This window comes from Phaethon aethereus (genome assembly GCF_964289735.1).
Source record: "Phaethon aethereus genome assembly, chromosome: 8".
In the NCBI taxonomy this organism is placed as follows: domain Eukaryota; kingdom Metazoa; phylum Chordata; class Aves; order Phaethontiformes; family Phaethontidae; genus Phaethon; species Phaethon aethereus.
In genome coordinates this window covers 3,330,497-3,346,801 of record NC_138584.1, presented here as the reverse complement: position 1 = coordinate 3,346,801, position 16,305 = coordinate 3,330,497, and the positions used below count along the sequence as shown (strand labels likewise).

General features: G+C 41.2%; 1 protein-coding gene across 1 annotated transcript in view; it reads right to left on the bottom strand.

Moving 5' to 3' along the window:
* Window positions 1–277: 277 nt before the first annotated feature.
* The window catches only part of NIBAN1 (niban apoptosis regulator 1), a gene marked incomplete at its 3' end in the record, with an annotated part of 66,044 nt that continues 50,016 nt past the window's right edge, over window positions 278–16,305 (bottom strand). The window contains exons 7-14 of the mRNA XM_082002913.1: window positions 10,499–10,603; window positions 10,242–10,404; window positions 9,076–9,263; window positions 8,680–8,841; window positions 5,580–5,690; window positions 4,861–4,968; window positions 2,913–3,024; window positions 278–1,983 (exon numbers count right to left, since the gene is read on the bottom strand). Of these exons, the coding sequence (XP_081859039.1) occupies window positions 278–1,983; window positions 2,913–3,024; window positions 4,861–4,968; window positions 5,580–5,690; window positions 8,680–8,841; window positions 9,076–9,263; window positions 10,242–10,404; window positions 10,499–10,603 (2,655 nt within the window). The remainder of the gene's footprint in view (window positions 1,984–2,912; window positions 3,025–4,860; window positions 4,969–5,579; window positions 5,691–8,679; window positions 8,842–9,075; window positions 9,264–10,241; window positions 10,405–10,498; window positions 10,604–16,305) is intronic.

Here is a 16,305-nt window from a genome sequence, read left to right as displayed (position 1 = left end):
GTCACATTTTCAGACTTCCTCCATAACCACAGAAGGTAGCAAATTTTAAGAGAAAGGTGGGGTGCTCCACCAGTAACTTGGCTTTAAAGAGTGAGGGCTTTGACAAAAAAGAAACCTATCACCCTCCACTCAGGAAGGGATCCGTGAGAAAGCTGCAGGAGCTGGTAATACCACAACAAAGCCCATTGCCTCCAGCCTCGACCCAAGTAAGTATTGACAATTAAACAGGGATGACTGGAGTAAATAAATCCTGCAGGGCTGGGCTGAAAAATGCTTCTTACTCTTCAGAGTTTTGCTGTGCATAACTGTCTTCTCTGTTTTCTTCTGTGAAAATATCTTTTACTTCTGTGCTTTTTATTTCTGTGTGTGAAGACGATTCATCTTCTGGCTTCCCTTCACCCTCACCAGCCGCTGCATCTCCTGTGACCTCTATGGTGCTAAACTCGCCCTGCTCCAGCACTGAAGAAACTGGCATGTCTAGCAGTCCTGTTCTTGGGTTTTCTGTACCCAAAATTGGCACTTGTGTTGTGTCTGCATTTTCAGCAGGATTATGAAAAAAGCTCTCAGTCCCCACCTCCACTGGGACAGCATGGCTATTCCCCACTCCTCCTTCCTCCCCGTCTAATCTTTTGCCTTCAGACACATTTTCAGTGCGTTCCTCTGGCTGCAATCTAGCACTTCCGCAGCTTCCCACATCTGTGTACCAAGCGCTTCGCTTGGTACCCACCCCTGCCTTCGCCTCCTGAGGCGTATCTGAGCTTTCCACCAGCCATTCAGCTTGTGCCGTATCGCAGGCCCCCTTGGACGCATTCTCTAAATTCGTACCATACGTCCCCAAACTAGATGAAGATGGTTGGTCCTCCTTGAACTCCGTGCATTCTGCTGCATCTTTATTCATCATCGTCTGGCTCACTTCTGCCGCAGCCACTTTGTTCAACTCATCATTCTCTTTACTGTGCTCCTGCAACTTTAAGATCCCACCTTCACAAATCTCCTTTATGTTCTCAGCTGGAGTATCTGCTGGTATCTCAACTGTTACCATCAGCAAACTCCTTATCTCATTCACATCATCAGGGGGTTTAAAACTCTCTTCTGACTTGCTTTCTTTTTCAGGATTATCCCCAAACTCTCCTTTCCCTGTGTTTTCATCCTGGGAAATAACCCTTGTCTCAGTACTCGCTCCTTGGTCATTGCTTTCTTTTTTACTATCCTCTTCACACTCTGTCCCTACTACATTTTCACTCTGAGATAATTCTTTTTCTACCTTGATTTTCTTTTCAGCATTCCCTAAAATCCCTGCTTCTGCTGCATTATCATATGGGGAAGTCAGCTTTATCTCAGCAACTTCTTCCTGTGCTTTGCTTTCTTTTTCAGTGCCACTGACAATCGCAGCACCCGTTGCTGTTTGACTCTCAGAAATTTCCTCCACTGCTCCTTCATGTACCTTAAATTCTTTTTTAGTGCTGGCTCCAAAATCCTTCACTGTGGTTTCAGTCCCAGGAGCTATTTCTTTCTCCACAGCTTCTTGTTGTGCCTTAAGCTCCTCCTCACTGTTCACCATATGCTCGGCTTTCACCATGTCTTCACTTTCCAAAACGATTTTTCCCTCTGCAACTTCTTGTTTTGTGAGGGTAGCTGGAAGGGATTCCTGTACTTCACTGATGTCTGTAATGACCACTTCTTCACTTTTGCTTGCCTGATCACCAGCTGTATTAACAGAAGTGACTGCCTTTTTGCCTGCTGACTTTCTATCATCAGCATCCTTCTCCCAAGAAATTTTTTCCGTCACAATGAGTGTTTCATCACTTTGAGTTTCAGTGTCTGAGGTCTCGGCTCGGGCGGTGGAAGGCTTCTTTGCGGGAGTGGTTTGTGCTGATCCTGAAGGGGTCTTCAGGTCCGTTAAGCTGGACACGCTTTCACAGGGTAAATTCAAGTTATCTTCAAAGAGGTTGTGCTTCTTCATAATGGCAGCTTCTTTTATCACTAAATAAAACAGAAAGATCAAATGTTTTGGAAAGACTGACAGAGGTACATTGAAGAAGGTACAGTGTTGTCCTGAGTTTCTGATCTTACAGACAACAGTAATTTTTATTTTCAACTTGCTGTTAGCTTATATTTCTTTTTTTGGGGTGGGGTTTTTATCTGTTTTGAATAATGGAACTTCAATATTGACCTAAGCATTGCAGTAATAGAAAACTACCAGAGCACCCACAATGCACAAAGGTAATGTTTCGATGCAGAAGTATTTACACTGAATATACGAATAAAAGTGTGCTCCTTACAGTAATTATTCTACTGATATTTTTGAACAGGAGGGTGAAAGAGGAGCTATTAAAACTTACTGTGCAATACAGAAGCTTGTCTTTTAACCAGGGTATAAACAGGCAGGCAGACAGACGGACCCAGAGAGAGACAAGTATTTTATATACCTATATATGCCATCAAGAATAGTTTAGTTTTCCAACACAAAAGCAGAGATTTGCAGGGAGTACTGCACTGGCGTCAGTGATGTACTGGAAACTGCAACCAGCAGTACATTTCATCTGAGGAAATTAATTTTTGCTGCCATTACATATTGACAAGTCTTTTCAAAGAAGAGCAAAATTTCACTCCTTGGCTCAGAGAATCAAGATAAAATGAAGTTGGCATAATTACATTTTGTTAGAAATAGTCTTGTGCCAAGCTATCACTTTGAGTTTCCCAGGCTTAGGACAGTTGGACGGTAATTCAGATTTCAGGGCTTGCCACACATCTTTAGTGAGCTGAATCCAAACACTGTAGCATCATAACCACAGGTCTTCGGGAAAGTAGGACCTGGGCCTGAAACAGCCAGAGCTCTGCGAAGCTCTGAAGCAATAGCACATGGGCCAACAGCCCAAATGTTATTACTGTCACCTCAAGAATATTCTCACCTTTCAGGGTTTCTTCAAGCAGTGTCTGATATAAAATCTCTTCATACACATTTTCTACTTGGATCACACTAGTGTAATCAGCAAAAATGAACTGCTCGTATTTCTGCAGCTCCTGTGCAGACACAGAAGAAAAGAACAGATACATAAAAATGAGAGATTCTGAGCGTCCTACTTCAAGAGAGCACCTGGAGATGCCATCTAGCTGGTCTTGCAATGCTGCTCTCTGGCTCTTGAAGTGAACTATTTAAACTGTGACTGAATGAACTATGTATGTTCACAATTTATTATGCACTTACCAAACAGTATTCTTGCACTACAATTACATTTAAAAGCACTTTAGATCATCGCCACTTGCACTATAATAAACAATTCTGAAATAAATAACTCGTGAGGAAATGCCTCACGCACTGTTTGTCCAAGTAGGCAAATCCATGGTGAGCATGGGAGATACAGGATTTGGTTTTGTTTTTCTAATATGTGTGTAACATTTTTAGCTTACTGATTTATATGCAATAGGTTGTCTAGACAATAACTGAGTCATTATCACTAGGCAGCTGCTTGATAGTCTATAAAAAGGAAATTAAGTGACCTCTGCCCACTTCTAGAAGAGGTGCCTACAGACAAACATCTGGCGGTTTTCAAGCAGAAGGTCAAGACTTGACTGGGCGTGTCAACTGTGCCACACATTGCTTCTAGAGCTGGCTGCTCGTTTCTGCAGAGGCACAAACACAAAAGGCTTGTGGGAAATTAAACAGAAAGGGCTTGTGGGCAGTTTGCATCACCACTGCTTCCTCCGTCCTGTATGACAGAGACGTGATGTGGGACTCCACCCTCTCAGCAAATATTCAAGGTGATGAAATGCTGGCTCCTGTGCATAGACACCACGTCTTGAAGGCCATGTTGGCACTCTACAAGATACTATTATTCTGGGGATAGTAACGGAAGTAGTGACATACAGAAGACAGTGATTTTAAATATATTTTTGAAAGTTGTAATAATCCACAGTCAAAGACTCACAAGCATAACTTTGCAAAACACTTGGTTTTAAACTTGTCTTTGAAACTGAAACAAGCCGGAGAGGATTAGCAAGAGCAGCACACCGTGGCTCAGAGCTTACAGCCTCCGAGAACTGCTGAACATCAAGGGAAACAACAGGGCAGAGAGGCCGGGATGGCTTAGGGCAGTCATCTTTCAGCAGCTACAGTGAAAATGCAAAAGGAAATGCATGGGGTCCAAGAAGGATAAAGACTATTTATTTTGAGCCAAGGTGAACAGCATTCCAACCGGCCTCGGATGTAGCCATGCTGGTAACATCGCCACAAAACTCTGGCAGACGCATTTGCCGAGTACTAACCTACCTGTATGATTAAGGGCAACAGAGAATGTCTCTGTACGTTTGTTTCCTGATTGTTGGCGCAATTCTGTCCATTTAAAACTGAAAGCAAGTGCACGGCCCGTCTGCTTGTGCTCCTGCTGCCCAAGCAGGCATTTGGCTTTGAAGGAAGTCGCGAGCAGAGGCACGGCGCCTCGGGGTGCTGCTGAAGAGGAAAGTGCTCTCTCCCACGGCCTGAATTTCAGCCTGCAGCAGGGCTGCTGAACACAAGGACAAGCTCATAACCTAAAATCGTAACTGTCAAGAGGAGTCCAGTTTGAGGGGACTTCAGGTCTCTAGGGAAGAAATGAAACAGGGATGGGCAAAGGTCTGCAACTATCTTTGAGAACGCAAGCCGTATAAACGGTTTCCCCATTTCCTGACATCTTCCTTATGCTCCACATCTGCCCAGTCCACAAACTGGCAAATCTAAGCATCATTTGGCCAAGCAGGCAGCCAATCTGCATGACTCCCCAAGAGTAAACAGCTTTAGAGAGTTGAGGATTTACTGCCAAGGTGTTAATCCTTCCCTGCCTTTATTATTGGTTTGTTTTTTTTTTAATCAGAGAAACCTACCGGTTTGCACGTTGAAGCCAGTGTCTTTTGCATTGTGGGCAAAGTGATCTGTACCAGTGCTTCTTGAAATATCTTCTTCCGGATAGTGCTGCTGTCATAATCATATTGCTGTCAAAACAGACAAAAAGAGAAACAAGTCCAAACGTATTTGGGGTTATTAATCACTCATAGGAGGAACTGGTTCTTGTTAACCTGTAACTGGTGATGGCTGAATCCCAAAGGATACCACATCATGGATGCACTCGGGGGTTTGAATTCCCATGCAGGCTATTCCAGCTTTTACAAATATACTCTAAAATCTAGTTTTCTGGGATATCCTTCCCTTCATTTTTTTTCTACCTAGACTAGAAACAGCCGCCTGATTCCTCTCTCTAGGTGTTTCAGCACTGCCTCTTCCAAGAGTAATGAATTCCAGGGGCCAGCTAATTATAAAGCTAATAAAAAATTATTTACCCAGATCCACAGCATCATCTCCAGCTGATTTAATTGCAGTTCAAAGGACTGCACATGTAAATAATTCTACAAGTGTCTGCCCAGAACTAGATTTTACCCCCCAAATGAGCAGGTTTGCGAAGTGCCACCAAATCAATATTTCCAGCTGGACGGTAAGAGGTATCTTTGTTCAAATACTGAGATGAAGTCACGTAAAATATATTGTCCATTTCCGAAACGGCAGAACCCAAGGTTTTCCCGTGCAAATGCTACTACATTACATTTACCTTCAGTACTCTCAGCTTGACTTTTTCAATGGTTGTTGCAACTTTTGCTGAGTCTGCCTGTCGACTTGGAGAGAACAACTGCTCAAAAGTATAAACTGCATTTTCCATCAGCTAAAAGTAATAATTAAAAAATCTGTTAAAGACCAATAACATAAAATTCCTATCTATGTAAAAAAGCATGATAAATGTAACCATTAACTTAAATTGTATTTTTAAGAAGGTGAAATGGAGAAAGAATAACAGGCCTGAAATCAAGAAATATTTCAAGTACTTTAAACGATTGTGGAAGGGGAGGAAAAGCCTTGTTTAATTTAGATTGCAACATTCAGTTGTGGAATGGGACACCAAAAAGAAGACTATATAATGCAAGAGAGTAAGAAAATGAAACTACCTCAATTTCTATCTTGAGTTTACATCAGGTCAATGCTGGGAAGTCTGCTAATGTAACTAAACAGAGAGTTACATCAGCAGACTTACTCAGAGTAGATTCATTTATATTGTCCAAAAATTTTCTGCTGTATTTCAGTTCTCTGAGGGCTAACATGCACAGAAATGTTGCAATAAATAAAGAAAATTAAGCCTTGGTACTGTTATCATAGCTTTCTTGTATAGATTTAATTTCATGTCACCATACAAACTGATGGTGACAAAGATGAGAAGTAGAATCGATCGTCTATATATAAAGGCCATAGACAAAACTCATCCTTAAGAAGATTCCCATTGACTCCTACCAGATTCTAATAGTCTTAATCATTAATATTGCAGATTTTTTTTTAAAGTAATTAATCAGTTAGCTATCCCTAACAAGAAGACTCCCATTGACTCCTACCAGATTCTAATGGTCTCAATCGTTAATATTGCAGATTTTTATTTTTAAGTAATTAATCAGTAGCTTTCCTTATAATATAAATAATTATCAGCAAAGACCACAGAGAGTGCAATAACTTCTCACAGAATTATGTTAGGCTGGCATTTGCCATATTTTCAGGTTACGTAGAGATTCATTAAAAATATTAGTCCCCCTACTCTGAAAAGAAATTTCAGAAAAACAGTTCTGCAAGCAGCTATTATGTCTACTTAATGAGGTTTTGCCTTTTTTAGCTAATTGTTTCCATTCAAATTTTACTATATTCTTATTGGAGAAGCATAGGGACATCCACAGGGAGGCTGTCCATACGGCCGTGTCTTCCTTTGCATCATGTGGGACCATCCCAGTCGATTTACACAGGCAGCCAGATACTATAGAGGACTTCTTGTAGTCTGCAAATGAGTATGTACGTACTTATGGACAAGACATGCTTTTATTTCCTCCTTGGCTAGTAATATTTTCATGAATGAAAATCTGCAGTGACAAATGTTGAAGGCCATTTTTTATAACTGACTTTGCAGGTAGGATTGGACCAATGTAGGACTGGACTATACAGATTGTATTTATAAATGGCAATGGAGAAGATGGACGTTTACTCAGTTTGTGCCTGCATCATAAGGCTGTGCAGTAAAGGCTCACGCACTGCAAGACCTTGGATACAAGAAAAAGAGGATCAGTAGAGAGTGAAGTCTGAGGCTAATTAAAAGATGAACTACTCACTTAAGCAAACCATAAATTGGTGTAGTTCTGGTGAAGTCACTAAAGCTGCTTTATTTATGCCAGTTGAGCATCGTGCTCCCAAATTTCCTAAAATTGGCCACTAGAGGATGCCAAGCTCCCAAGCCAAGGAATCCTGCTCCAGCCTCCACCCGAGTTACACTTAAGCCAAATGCTTCTTTTATGTTAAGACCATGCGAGCTCAGACATGTCTGACCTTACTCGTTAATAAAATAAGTGTTCATGGTTACAAGTGAAACTACTTACTATTTTTCTAAGAAAAATACCAGCTTTTTAAAGAGAGAGAAGCAACCACAGCATTTTTAGATACTAGCCTTTTAAAGAAAAACAGTAACAGCATTTTTAGAACAACTTGTACATTTAAACAAACAAACAAACAAATTTAACTTATTTATTGTGAATTTTGACTCATGTTCTGTTCAGGAAAAAAAACCACAAACACTTGGTTTGTATGGGATGTATTTTCTGTTTACTACTTTGTCTTGACTCATGGTCTTCACTTACCGAAAGGCATTTTATTTGGCAGCATTTTGGAATGGTCCCCCATGAAAGACCCAGGCATGAAATCAGCATTTTATTTCTGAATAATTCTTTGGCTGTTAATCATGGTTGTACATATAAGAGCTGCTTTTAGGAAAACCCTATCCCAGCACCATGCTAGAGACTCACTTCCCATATTCATAACTCTAACTCCACGGAACTGGACCAGCTCCATTTCACAAGATTACCAATTCAGGTTCTCAACTACGGATTAAATCACAGGATTCAACACAGAGCTACAAGGCCAAATCTGCTTTGTGATCTAGCAATCGAAAGAAGTCTACTGGCCAGCTCCTAATAGATTTCTGGCCAGGCATCCAGAAGAAATAAAAGCAAAGCAAAATTATAGCCTATACCAATATACACTAGAGGGGAAAAAGAGGTGGAGTTCATTTTTCATCTGAAATGATGTAGTCATTTGAACTATTCCCATGAGAAGTGAAATTGGTTTAACTACCTACCTGCAGCTACATCCTGAGACGTCATCTGTGTCCAAGTAATTGACAATTTCTAACATTAATCGCCTTACTTTATATTCATGAGAAAATAAACTACCAAGAAGGAGATGTTCCATTTTGGCAAAATATAATTAAGATCCTTCCTGAAAAATCAACCCTCGAGAATGGAAATCAGGCAGATTTTAGCCACCCTGTCAGTACAAGCACAACTTTCTCAGGTTGTGAGACACTGAGAATTCAGAACATCAAGGTTCAGAGGAAGAGATGATCCATCCAAAACTGCTGTGCCTTACTGAAAGACTCACACGCATGCAACCTCACAACTAGAAATGTGAAACAGTTTCTAGCTGTGATTTTCCTAGGTTTTGTTATCTGTACTTTGATCGAGATATATTCTGTGACTCTTGTGCAGCTTTTTATCAAGATTACTTTGAAGCAGATTAGAAGGGCAAACCTAACCTGTTCTCCCAGGAGGAAAAACTGGATCTTACAGTACCTCTTGCATGAAGTTCTGTGTCCTCTGAATCACAAAATCAATGTGATAGACTTTGAAGCGACTCTTGAGGTCTTGAAGGAGCTCCTGAAGGAGGTTTACTTTCAGATAGCAAGGCTCCATTTTCACCGAGTTGAATGGTAGGTTCATAAGCTGATCCACATTCTGTGTTTCAGTGGAGGCAAAACAGATTTGAGGAGAAAGCAACCAGAGATGAATTTTTAATAGAGAATGTAACAGTGACCCTAAAACAAATCCTGTTATCTACACTGTAGTTGCACAAATACCACAGACTTTCTAAATGACTAAACCAAGTGCTAAGATACTACCACCTTGGAAAGCAAATACTGCTTGTCCTTGTGCTAATATTAAAAGGCTCCCAATATACTTTTGTCTTACCTCCTTTAGCTTCATGATATCATTTGTCTTCTGGAAGTCCTGGATGATTTCATTAACTTCTTTATCAAAAAGTGAGCGGACTTCAGTGAATCCAGAACTCACCGGACCCATGAGCTCCTCCAATATGGATGCAAGAAATGGCTGGATATTTTCTGTGCAGCACTTCTGGGCAGGCTCAGAAACGGTGGCTGGAGTGCCAGACAATACAACGGTTGCATTTAGGCTACTAAGAGATATAGTGAAAAAAGTAATCTGATCTACTTTACAATGAATTAAATGCCTCTGTATTTTCCCCTGGAGTCACACCTCCACAAAGATGATGAGGGTGATGAAAGGAGAGTTTATAGATTTCGGAGTGACAATGAAACATCTTTTCCCATGCCCCACCTAACCAAACAGCAGCTTGGGGGCACTGTGAGAGCCGAGGAAAGGGTAGCTCTGTCTGTATCGATACACGCTGGGAGGTCTGCACAGAGCGTGGTCACGGTCACTCTGTAAGGAGGTGTCCGAGCTTGGTACTCTACAGTTCACTGAAAGCAGCCTAGTCTGGTATGTGAGAGTATCAACAGAACATCCTGAGTTTTATCAAAACAGCTCCTAAATTATCAGCTATTTATTTATGTGCTAGCTTAAGCAACATCAACTAATGTTTTGCCTGCTTTTTACACTCATTTTTGTATTCATAGCAAAATTACAATTACTTCACATTAGTTTAAAACCACCTAAGAAACCCTTTGGTTTAAGTATTCTTTGGTAGCCTATGATTTTGCCACATAACCAGAACCTGGTTTTGTGGCGCATTCCTAGACATCAGGCCAAAACCACTACACTTTTAATTATGCTCCTGTGACCTGTATCTTCCTTACATAAGGCTGTCCAGGTGAAAACAAAAGCAGAATGAGCCACTCCAATCAGGATACTCAAAACCTGTCAGCTCTAGATCCAACCTGAGAAGACCTGGTATTTTCACAGACACAGCGGCCACAGGTATCAGTTCCCATCAAAGGCAGCAGAGGCTGAAAGCATTTGTTTTCTGAAAATTAGTGTCTCCAGTTGGATTTTTCAAAACACATGAGGATTTCAAAACAACAACATCTGGTAATTTGAGCAACACAATGGGAAACATTACAAAAATGGATCCACAACACAGCTGTTCCTCCACTAACCTTTGATTTTTCCAGCTAAGAAGTTCTTGGAGTTCAGAATCTGATCCATGTCTGAGCGAATGGTTCCTTCAAGAGTTTTTGCAAAATCTCTGCATTCTTCTTTCAAGGTACTTAATCCTTCTGACACCTGCTGCTGGACTAAGCTGTAAGTTTCTTCTACAATCTAAACCCAAATTAAATTAAGAAGCAGCGATGAGAATCAGCACACACGGACAACTGCTACGAGAAACAACTACTCTGAAAATATCAGTACTTACACCAAACCAGGCCCGCTTCCTATCATTCCTCTTTCCTTTCATTTTAGGCAGGATCATCGTCTGAAGGTTGGGCAGGAGTTCCTCCATAACAAGGTTGCTCAGGATCTACATGGACAGAAGATTAAAATGACATGTTCACACACTGTTCTTCATCTGAAAACTGAGCACTTGCATCACAAAATGATGTGCAAACACAGGTAACCTCAAATATACAACGGCTTAGCTATCCCAGGTTGCCAGGAGGACTGGTTTTAAAATATTAGGTATGCCTGCAGGAACTTCCATGCATTTCATCTGAAGCATTTATCAACGAAAGACTTTGAGAAACCATGCAACAACTGACAACAGATGAACTAAGATGCTCAACTAAGATGCCCATTAAAATTTACTGCATGCTGTTACGAAATTGCCATGTGCAAATTGGTGGAGCTAAAATGATTGATATCAACTGAGAAACCAGATCAAAAACATTTGAAAAGTTGGTTTGCTGACTGCTGCTTCCCCAAACTGACCTTATTCTGAGACACTCACACTCTCCCAGAGGAAGTATCATCAAGGACAAATGGTTCTAGAGAGTCATCAGACAAAGGATGCTTCTAATAGGAAGGTAACTGGCAAAAAAAAATATATATGACTGTACCAGTGTGGATCTCTAGCACTTTTGTGGGTGAGCACCAACTTCATAATTCAAACAACAAAAGAAGGAAAGCCCAGGAAAAACAGGATACAGGACAGAAATGGAATCCAGAAGTGTGGGTAATCTGTGAATCAAATAATTCTACTCTATCTGATTTTTTTAAAAAAATGTGTAACATGATCCAAAAGATTCATTAGCTCCAGCCTAAACCTGCTAAAGAGCTAAAATAAATAACTGTTGGAGTTTGTGAAAAACTTTTCAAGCAATTACTTTTGTCAATAAAAGACAAATATTCTGGTCCAAAACCAGTAAAATTTTCACATTGTAGAATTCATGTATGTTAAAGTCTCCTCCCAACACCTCCAGATTCTTGAATAAAAAATATATAAGCTAAGGAGGTATTCTGTGATGAAGGTGCATCACAGCAGAAAGGCAGGGGGAAGAAAAGTATCAAAGGGGTTTCTACACATCAAGCGTTCATGATGAAATGTAGGAAAACCAAGGAAAAGGTATCATTGCCCCATTTTTTGATTATTTCTGAAGCACGTTGTTGGTTCCATCATTGCTGTATTTTTCTAAATTGACACTGAGTACTTTTCTCCCTCAGGAACATTTTCACTTTGAAACAGGATTGAGTGGTTGTAGAAGAGATGCATCACCCTCTCTGATCCCAGCATCTGACTGGCAATTGGGTCTTGCAGATGGTTCCAATTAGAAAGAAAAGCCATCAGACTGGGAATACAGATGATACTAATTTGGGGGAGTGGTCAATACACTGGCAAGCAAGGCTGCTATTCAGAGGCACCTAGACGGGCTGAAGAAATGGGTGGACAAAAAACCTCATGAAGTTCACCAAAAGCAAACGTATAGTCCAACATCTGGAATGGAACAAACCTGTGCACCAGTATAGGCTGGCAACAATGGGCTGGAAAGCAGTTTTGCAGAAAAGGACTTAGTCATCCTGGGGGACAAGAAATTTAACATGGGTCTGCAGGGTGCCCTTGCAGCAAAGGACAACAGCAGGTTGAGGGAGGAGAACGTTCCCCGCTGTTCAGCACTTGTTAGACCATATCTGGAGCGCTGTCCAGTTTTGGGCTCCCCAGTACAAGACAGATCTTAACACACTGGAATGAGTCTGGCAGAGGCCACCAAGATGGTCAGGGGACAGAGCACATGATGTGAGGAGAGGTGGAGGGAACTGGGTTTGCTCAACCTTAAGCTGGTAAGGCTCTGGTGAGACCTTATTGCTGTCTACAACCACATAATGGAGGATGTTGGGCAGACAGAGCCAGACTTTTATTGGAAATGCACAGGGAAAGGAAGGTGGCAACGGCTACAAGTAGCAACAAAGGAAATGGTAATCAGGTATTAAGAAATGTTTTTCACCGTGAGGGCAGTCATGGGAACAAGTCATGCAATCTCCAACCTTGGATATCTTCAGAACTCAACTGCACAAAGACCCTAAAAGTTGGCTTTGCTTTGGGTGGGGGACTGGGCCAGATAACCTCCACAGATCCCCTTTTAACTACATTATTCTCTGGTTTTGTGGTTTTCTTGATAGTGTAACTCCACTTTGTACAGAAGAAGCATCAAAGTCTGGCTTCTTCAATACGGAAAGAATGAAACAGTGTGAGACGGATTCTTGGTTTCATTCACTGGCACCCATTTCAGAAGTTTTCTTCAGAATCACCCACTCTGTCAGACTTTGCACCTCCTCTGCCTAGATTTGAACTACAACTTCTTTCTTGCCCATCTCACTCGGATGCACCAAGCTGGCAAGAAACACACAGAGTTACAGGCATGCATCTGGTTTTGAGCGTCTAGGCTTTCCTCTCAATTTTTTTACTTATGGACACCGTATCTCTGGCCTGAGAAAGCTGCAAGACCTCTCTTCCTCCTGTGCTTCCCTCTTGCTGTTGGCCAACAGGACAGACTATGCAAGCAGAGGGAGGCAGTTCATAATGGGACCTGCCCTATTTCTATTTCTTTGTGATCTCAGGTCTCTGAACACATTTTCTATGGAGGCATCTATCAGTGCTGGGGATATATGCTGGATTCTTGACTTCCTCTACTTCAAGCATCTCGATTTTGAACTAAAGACTTCAGTCCCATATTTGGTTCAGTCTTTACTCATCCTCATGATTCAGAGGAAGGAGGGACATCTTTTATTTCTGGACACGTTCGTTTTCTGTTCCTAGATCTTGCCCAGGTATGTTTGTACTGGCCCATGGTTACAGATGCACGGCTGCCAATCTGTGATGACAGAGGCAATACTACCGTGCATGTGCTGTACAGAATGGCACAAAACCCTATTATGAAGGTTTTTTATCTGTCCTGACTGTACAGCATATATGAGGTTGTCCACAGCCTCTTGAAAGCTTTGAAGTGCAGTGGATACCCTGGCAAATCACAGAGAGACAGAGTAACCCTTTAAAAAAGCAGACATAATGCATCTTATGGTTCTCTACATTTCTCATTTAGTCTACGTAAAGGATTACTAGCTTGCTCAACGGTTTCAGAAAGTCTCACAGACAAAGTACGTAGTCCTCCTTCCCCTCCAGCGGGGCCTGAACAGAGCTTTTCCTAAGTGATGTGGTTTTGAACCCTTGCTCCAACAACAGCCCGGCACAGTGCTCATTCAAGGATCACTGCCTTGATGCACCCAGCCGCTGGCTGAGCCGATAGAGAGTGCAAAAACACTGCTCAACTTTACATTTGCTTGGAGTGCCAGTGCATCGTGACATTCAACCTCACCTAATACGGCTGCCCGAGCGGGTTTTAGGCATGCGCCAACAACACGGTAGGGAAACGGCAGGAGTTTAGACAGCAAAAGTAAGACAGGGCGGTGACTGTATGCCCCGTAGTGTAAAACAGAGTACTCCCCGGGTGTAAGACAGCCCCTACAGAAATATAACACACAATACCCTACTTATTAATACACCCCTAATATAATATGCAATATCCTATTTTTGTTGTTTCATATAACTGAAGTATTTATAGATTATGCCACAGCGCCACTCAAATTCAGCTATGCTGACTCAAGTACCTGTCAAAACCAATTGACTAATTCAGGTCCTAAAGTAATGAGCCACTTAAAAAAAATCTCATGAATAACCCAAACTGGAGCACCACAGACCAAATAATAAATGTGACAACAGATTAAACCTTCTGAAGAACTTGAGCTCTCTGGAAACATTTTTAGGAATGCTGGGTTGGCTTTATATTTCTGCACTGAAAGGTGCACTGTAAGGGTTTGGGGTTTTTTAATTCCTTATTCAGCTATCCTTGATTTACCAATATGTTATTTCTACATTCATGTAGTGCTGATCAATGGAGTTATTCTAGTATAAAACTGGTGTGTTGTAGTGCTCTTGGTATGTGGCTGTACTGTTGCTTATAACAAGCGTTGTCATAAATTTCCTTGTTTTAACCCTGGATTTCAGCACTTACCCACAGAAATACCATCTACAACTGAATTTATCCTTTGTTAGCAATGAAACATTAGAAATAAAAAAGCACAAAAACAAAACCAGGAAAAGGAACTTTTAGGACACAAAAAGAAAAATTAGCAGGTCTTCAGCCGAGTGACTGGGTACTTGCTAATATTACATCCATGTTGCAGTACCGAGGCAGAACTGCGTGAGCTAATGCTGCGGAGACTCTGTCATTATAAATGAATGTCAAGGAATATATTTATTGGCGTTCTGCAGAGATTTTTACAGCAACAAATTGTAGCTTGCTTGTTCCAAACCATTCACTTAGCTTGGATATTTGCCTGAAATAATTATTATATTTGGTCAAAGCAGGCATGAGAACACACTATACTTACAGAATGAGTTATTACTAGAAGATAATAGCATAACTAGTCTGGATGTCTTCTGATTACAGTTCTCTTGAGGTATATGGGTTATGAGTAAGTAGTTGGCAAGCAATAAGAAAAACATGAAATGAAACTAGCACTATAACAGCTCCATAACTTGAGGGAGGAGGGGAGAAGAGCAAAACCCTCACTCGCTCCACTGGAAGGATGGAATTCCTTGTATTGAGAAATTTATTATCAGTTTTTAGCAGGAAACTTCAATCCCTGACATGAAGGCACTGGGAAAGACATTAACGATAGATTCTTCTCCAGTTTCCACATTTTTCAGCATTTCCAAGGTAGAGTTCTGCTAAAAGAATAAGCTGGTTTCTTAAAACAAAACCCTGGATCATGAACTCTCCCACAGGCTTTTTTCTGTTTTCCCAGAAGGCAGGCAGATTTCATCAAGGAAAACACCCAGCAGCTGGTACTACAGTAAATATTTGCTGCTGAGTGCTCCATGCTTTGGAAAAAAATTTGTTAATCAGGGCCCAAATAACATCTCAATTACAATAAACTACATGTGGTGTGATGCCAGAGGGATCAGTGGCATTACTTCAGCTAGCACCAGCGCTCCAAAGCTGCTCACTCAGGTGCCCAAATATGACCTTAGCACCTCATTTCTGAAGAATTGAAGTACACAGATCTTTGGCGTTTAAGTGTGACTGTTACCATGCAAGACTCTGTTTCAGAAGTCTGGCACAAGAAATAGGTCTACTAGTTTATCCACTCAGGACTAAAAGCTTCATTCCCAAAGAATGGGGAAAAGCAATATGAAGAGATTCTTCAAAATTTATGTTTAGCTGCTATTCTGTTCTTCATAAAGCCTGATCTGTGGTGACAGCCGGAGGCATTATAGGACAAGCAATGGGAAACTGTTGTGTTTAGTAGCCAAGGTAGTAGCAACAAGAAAAAAAATATCTCTTACCTGCAAAATAGCTGTCAGGAAAGATAGAAAAACAGAGCACAACCCAAGGCAGCTGACAGCGAGTGTCTGCTGCATACAAACTGCGGGGTCTGAGTTTGGTGTGTGTTGCTTTTGGTCTCACTGATTTACCAAAACTATAAACAGCAGCAAAAGTGGTAGCAAGACGTTAGCAAGTGCCTTGTTTTAGACACAGCATTTATTCACCAATTGAGCCCCTGGCATAAAATTCAAGTAGATGTATCAGCCTTTTGTGGAAATGTGGTTACCCCTACATTCCAGCACAACACAACAACTTTAGTTCACAGCACACTTTCTTTCATTTTTTAGTAAAAAAAAAAATCAAGATGGGGTTTATTAAGAAAGAACTGTCACGTACATATCAG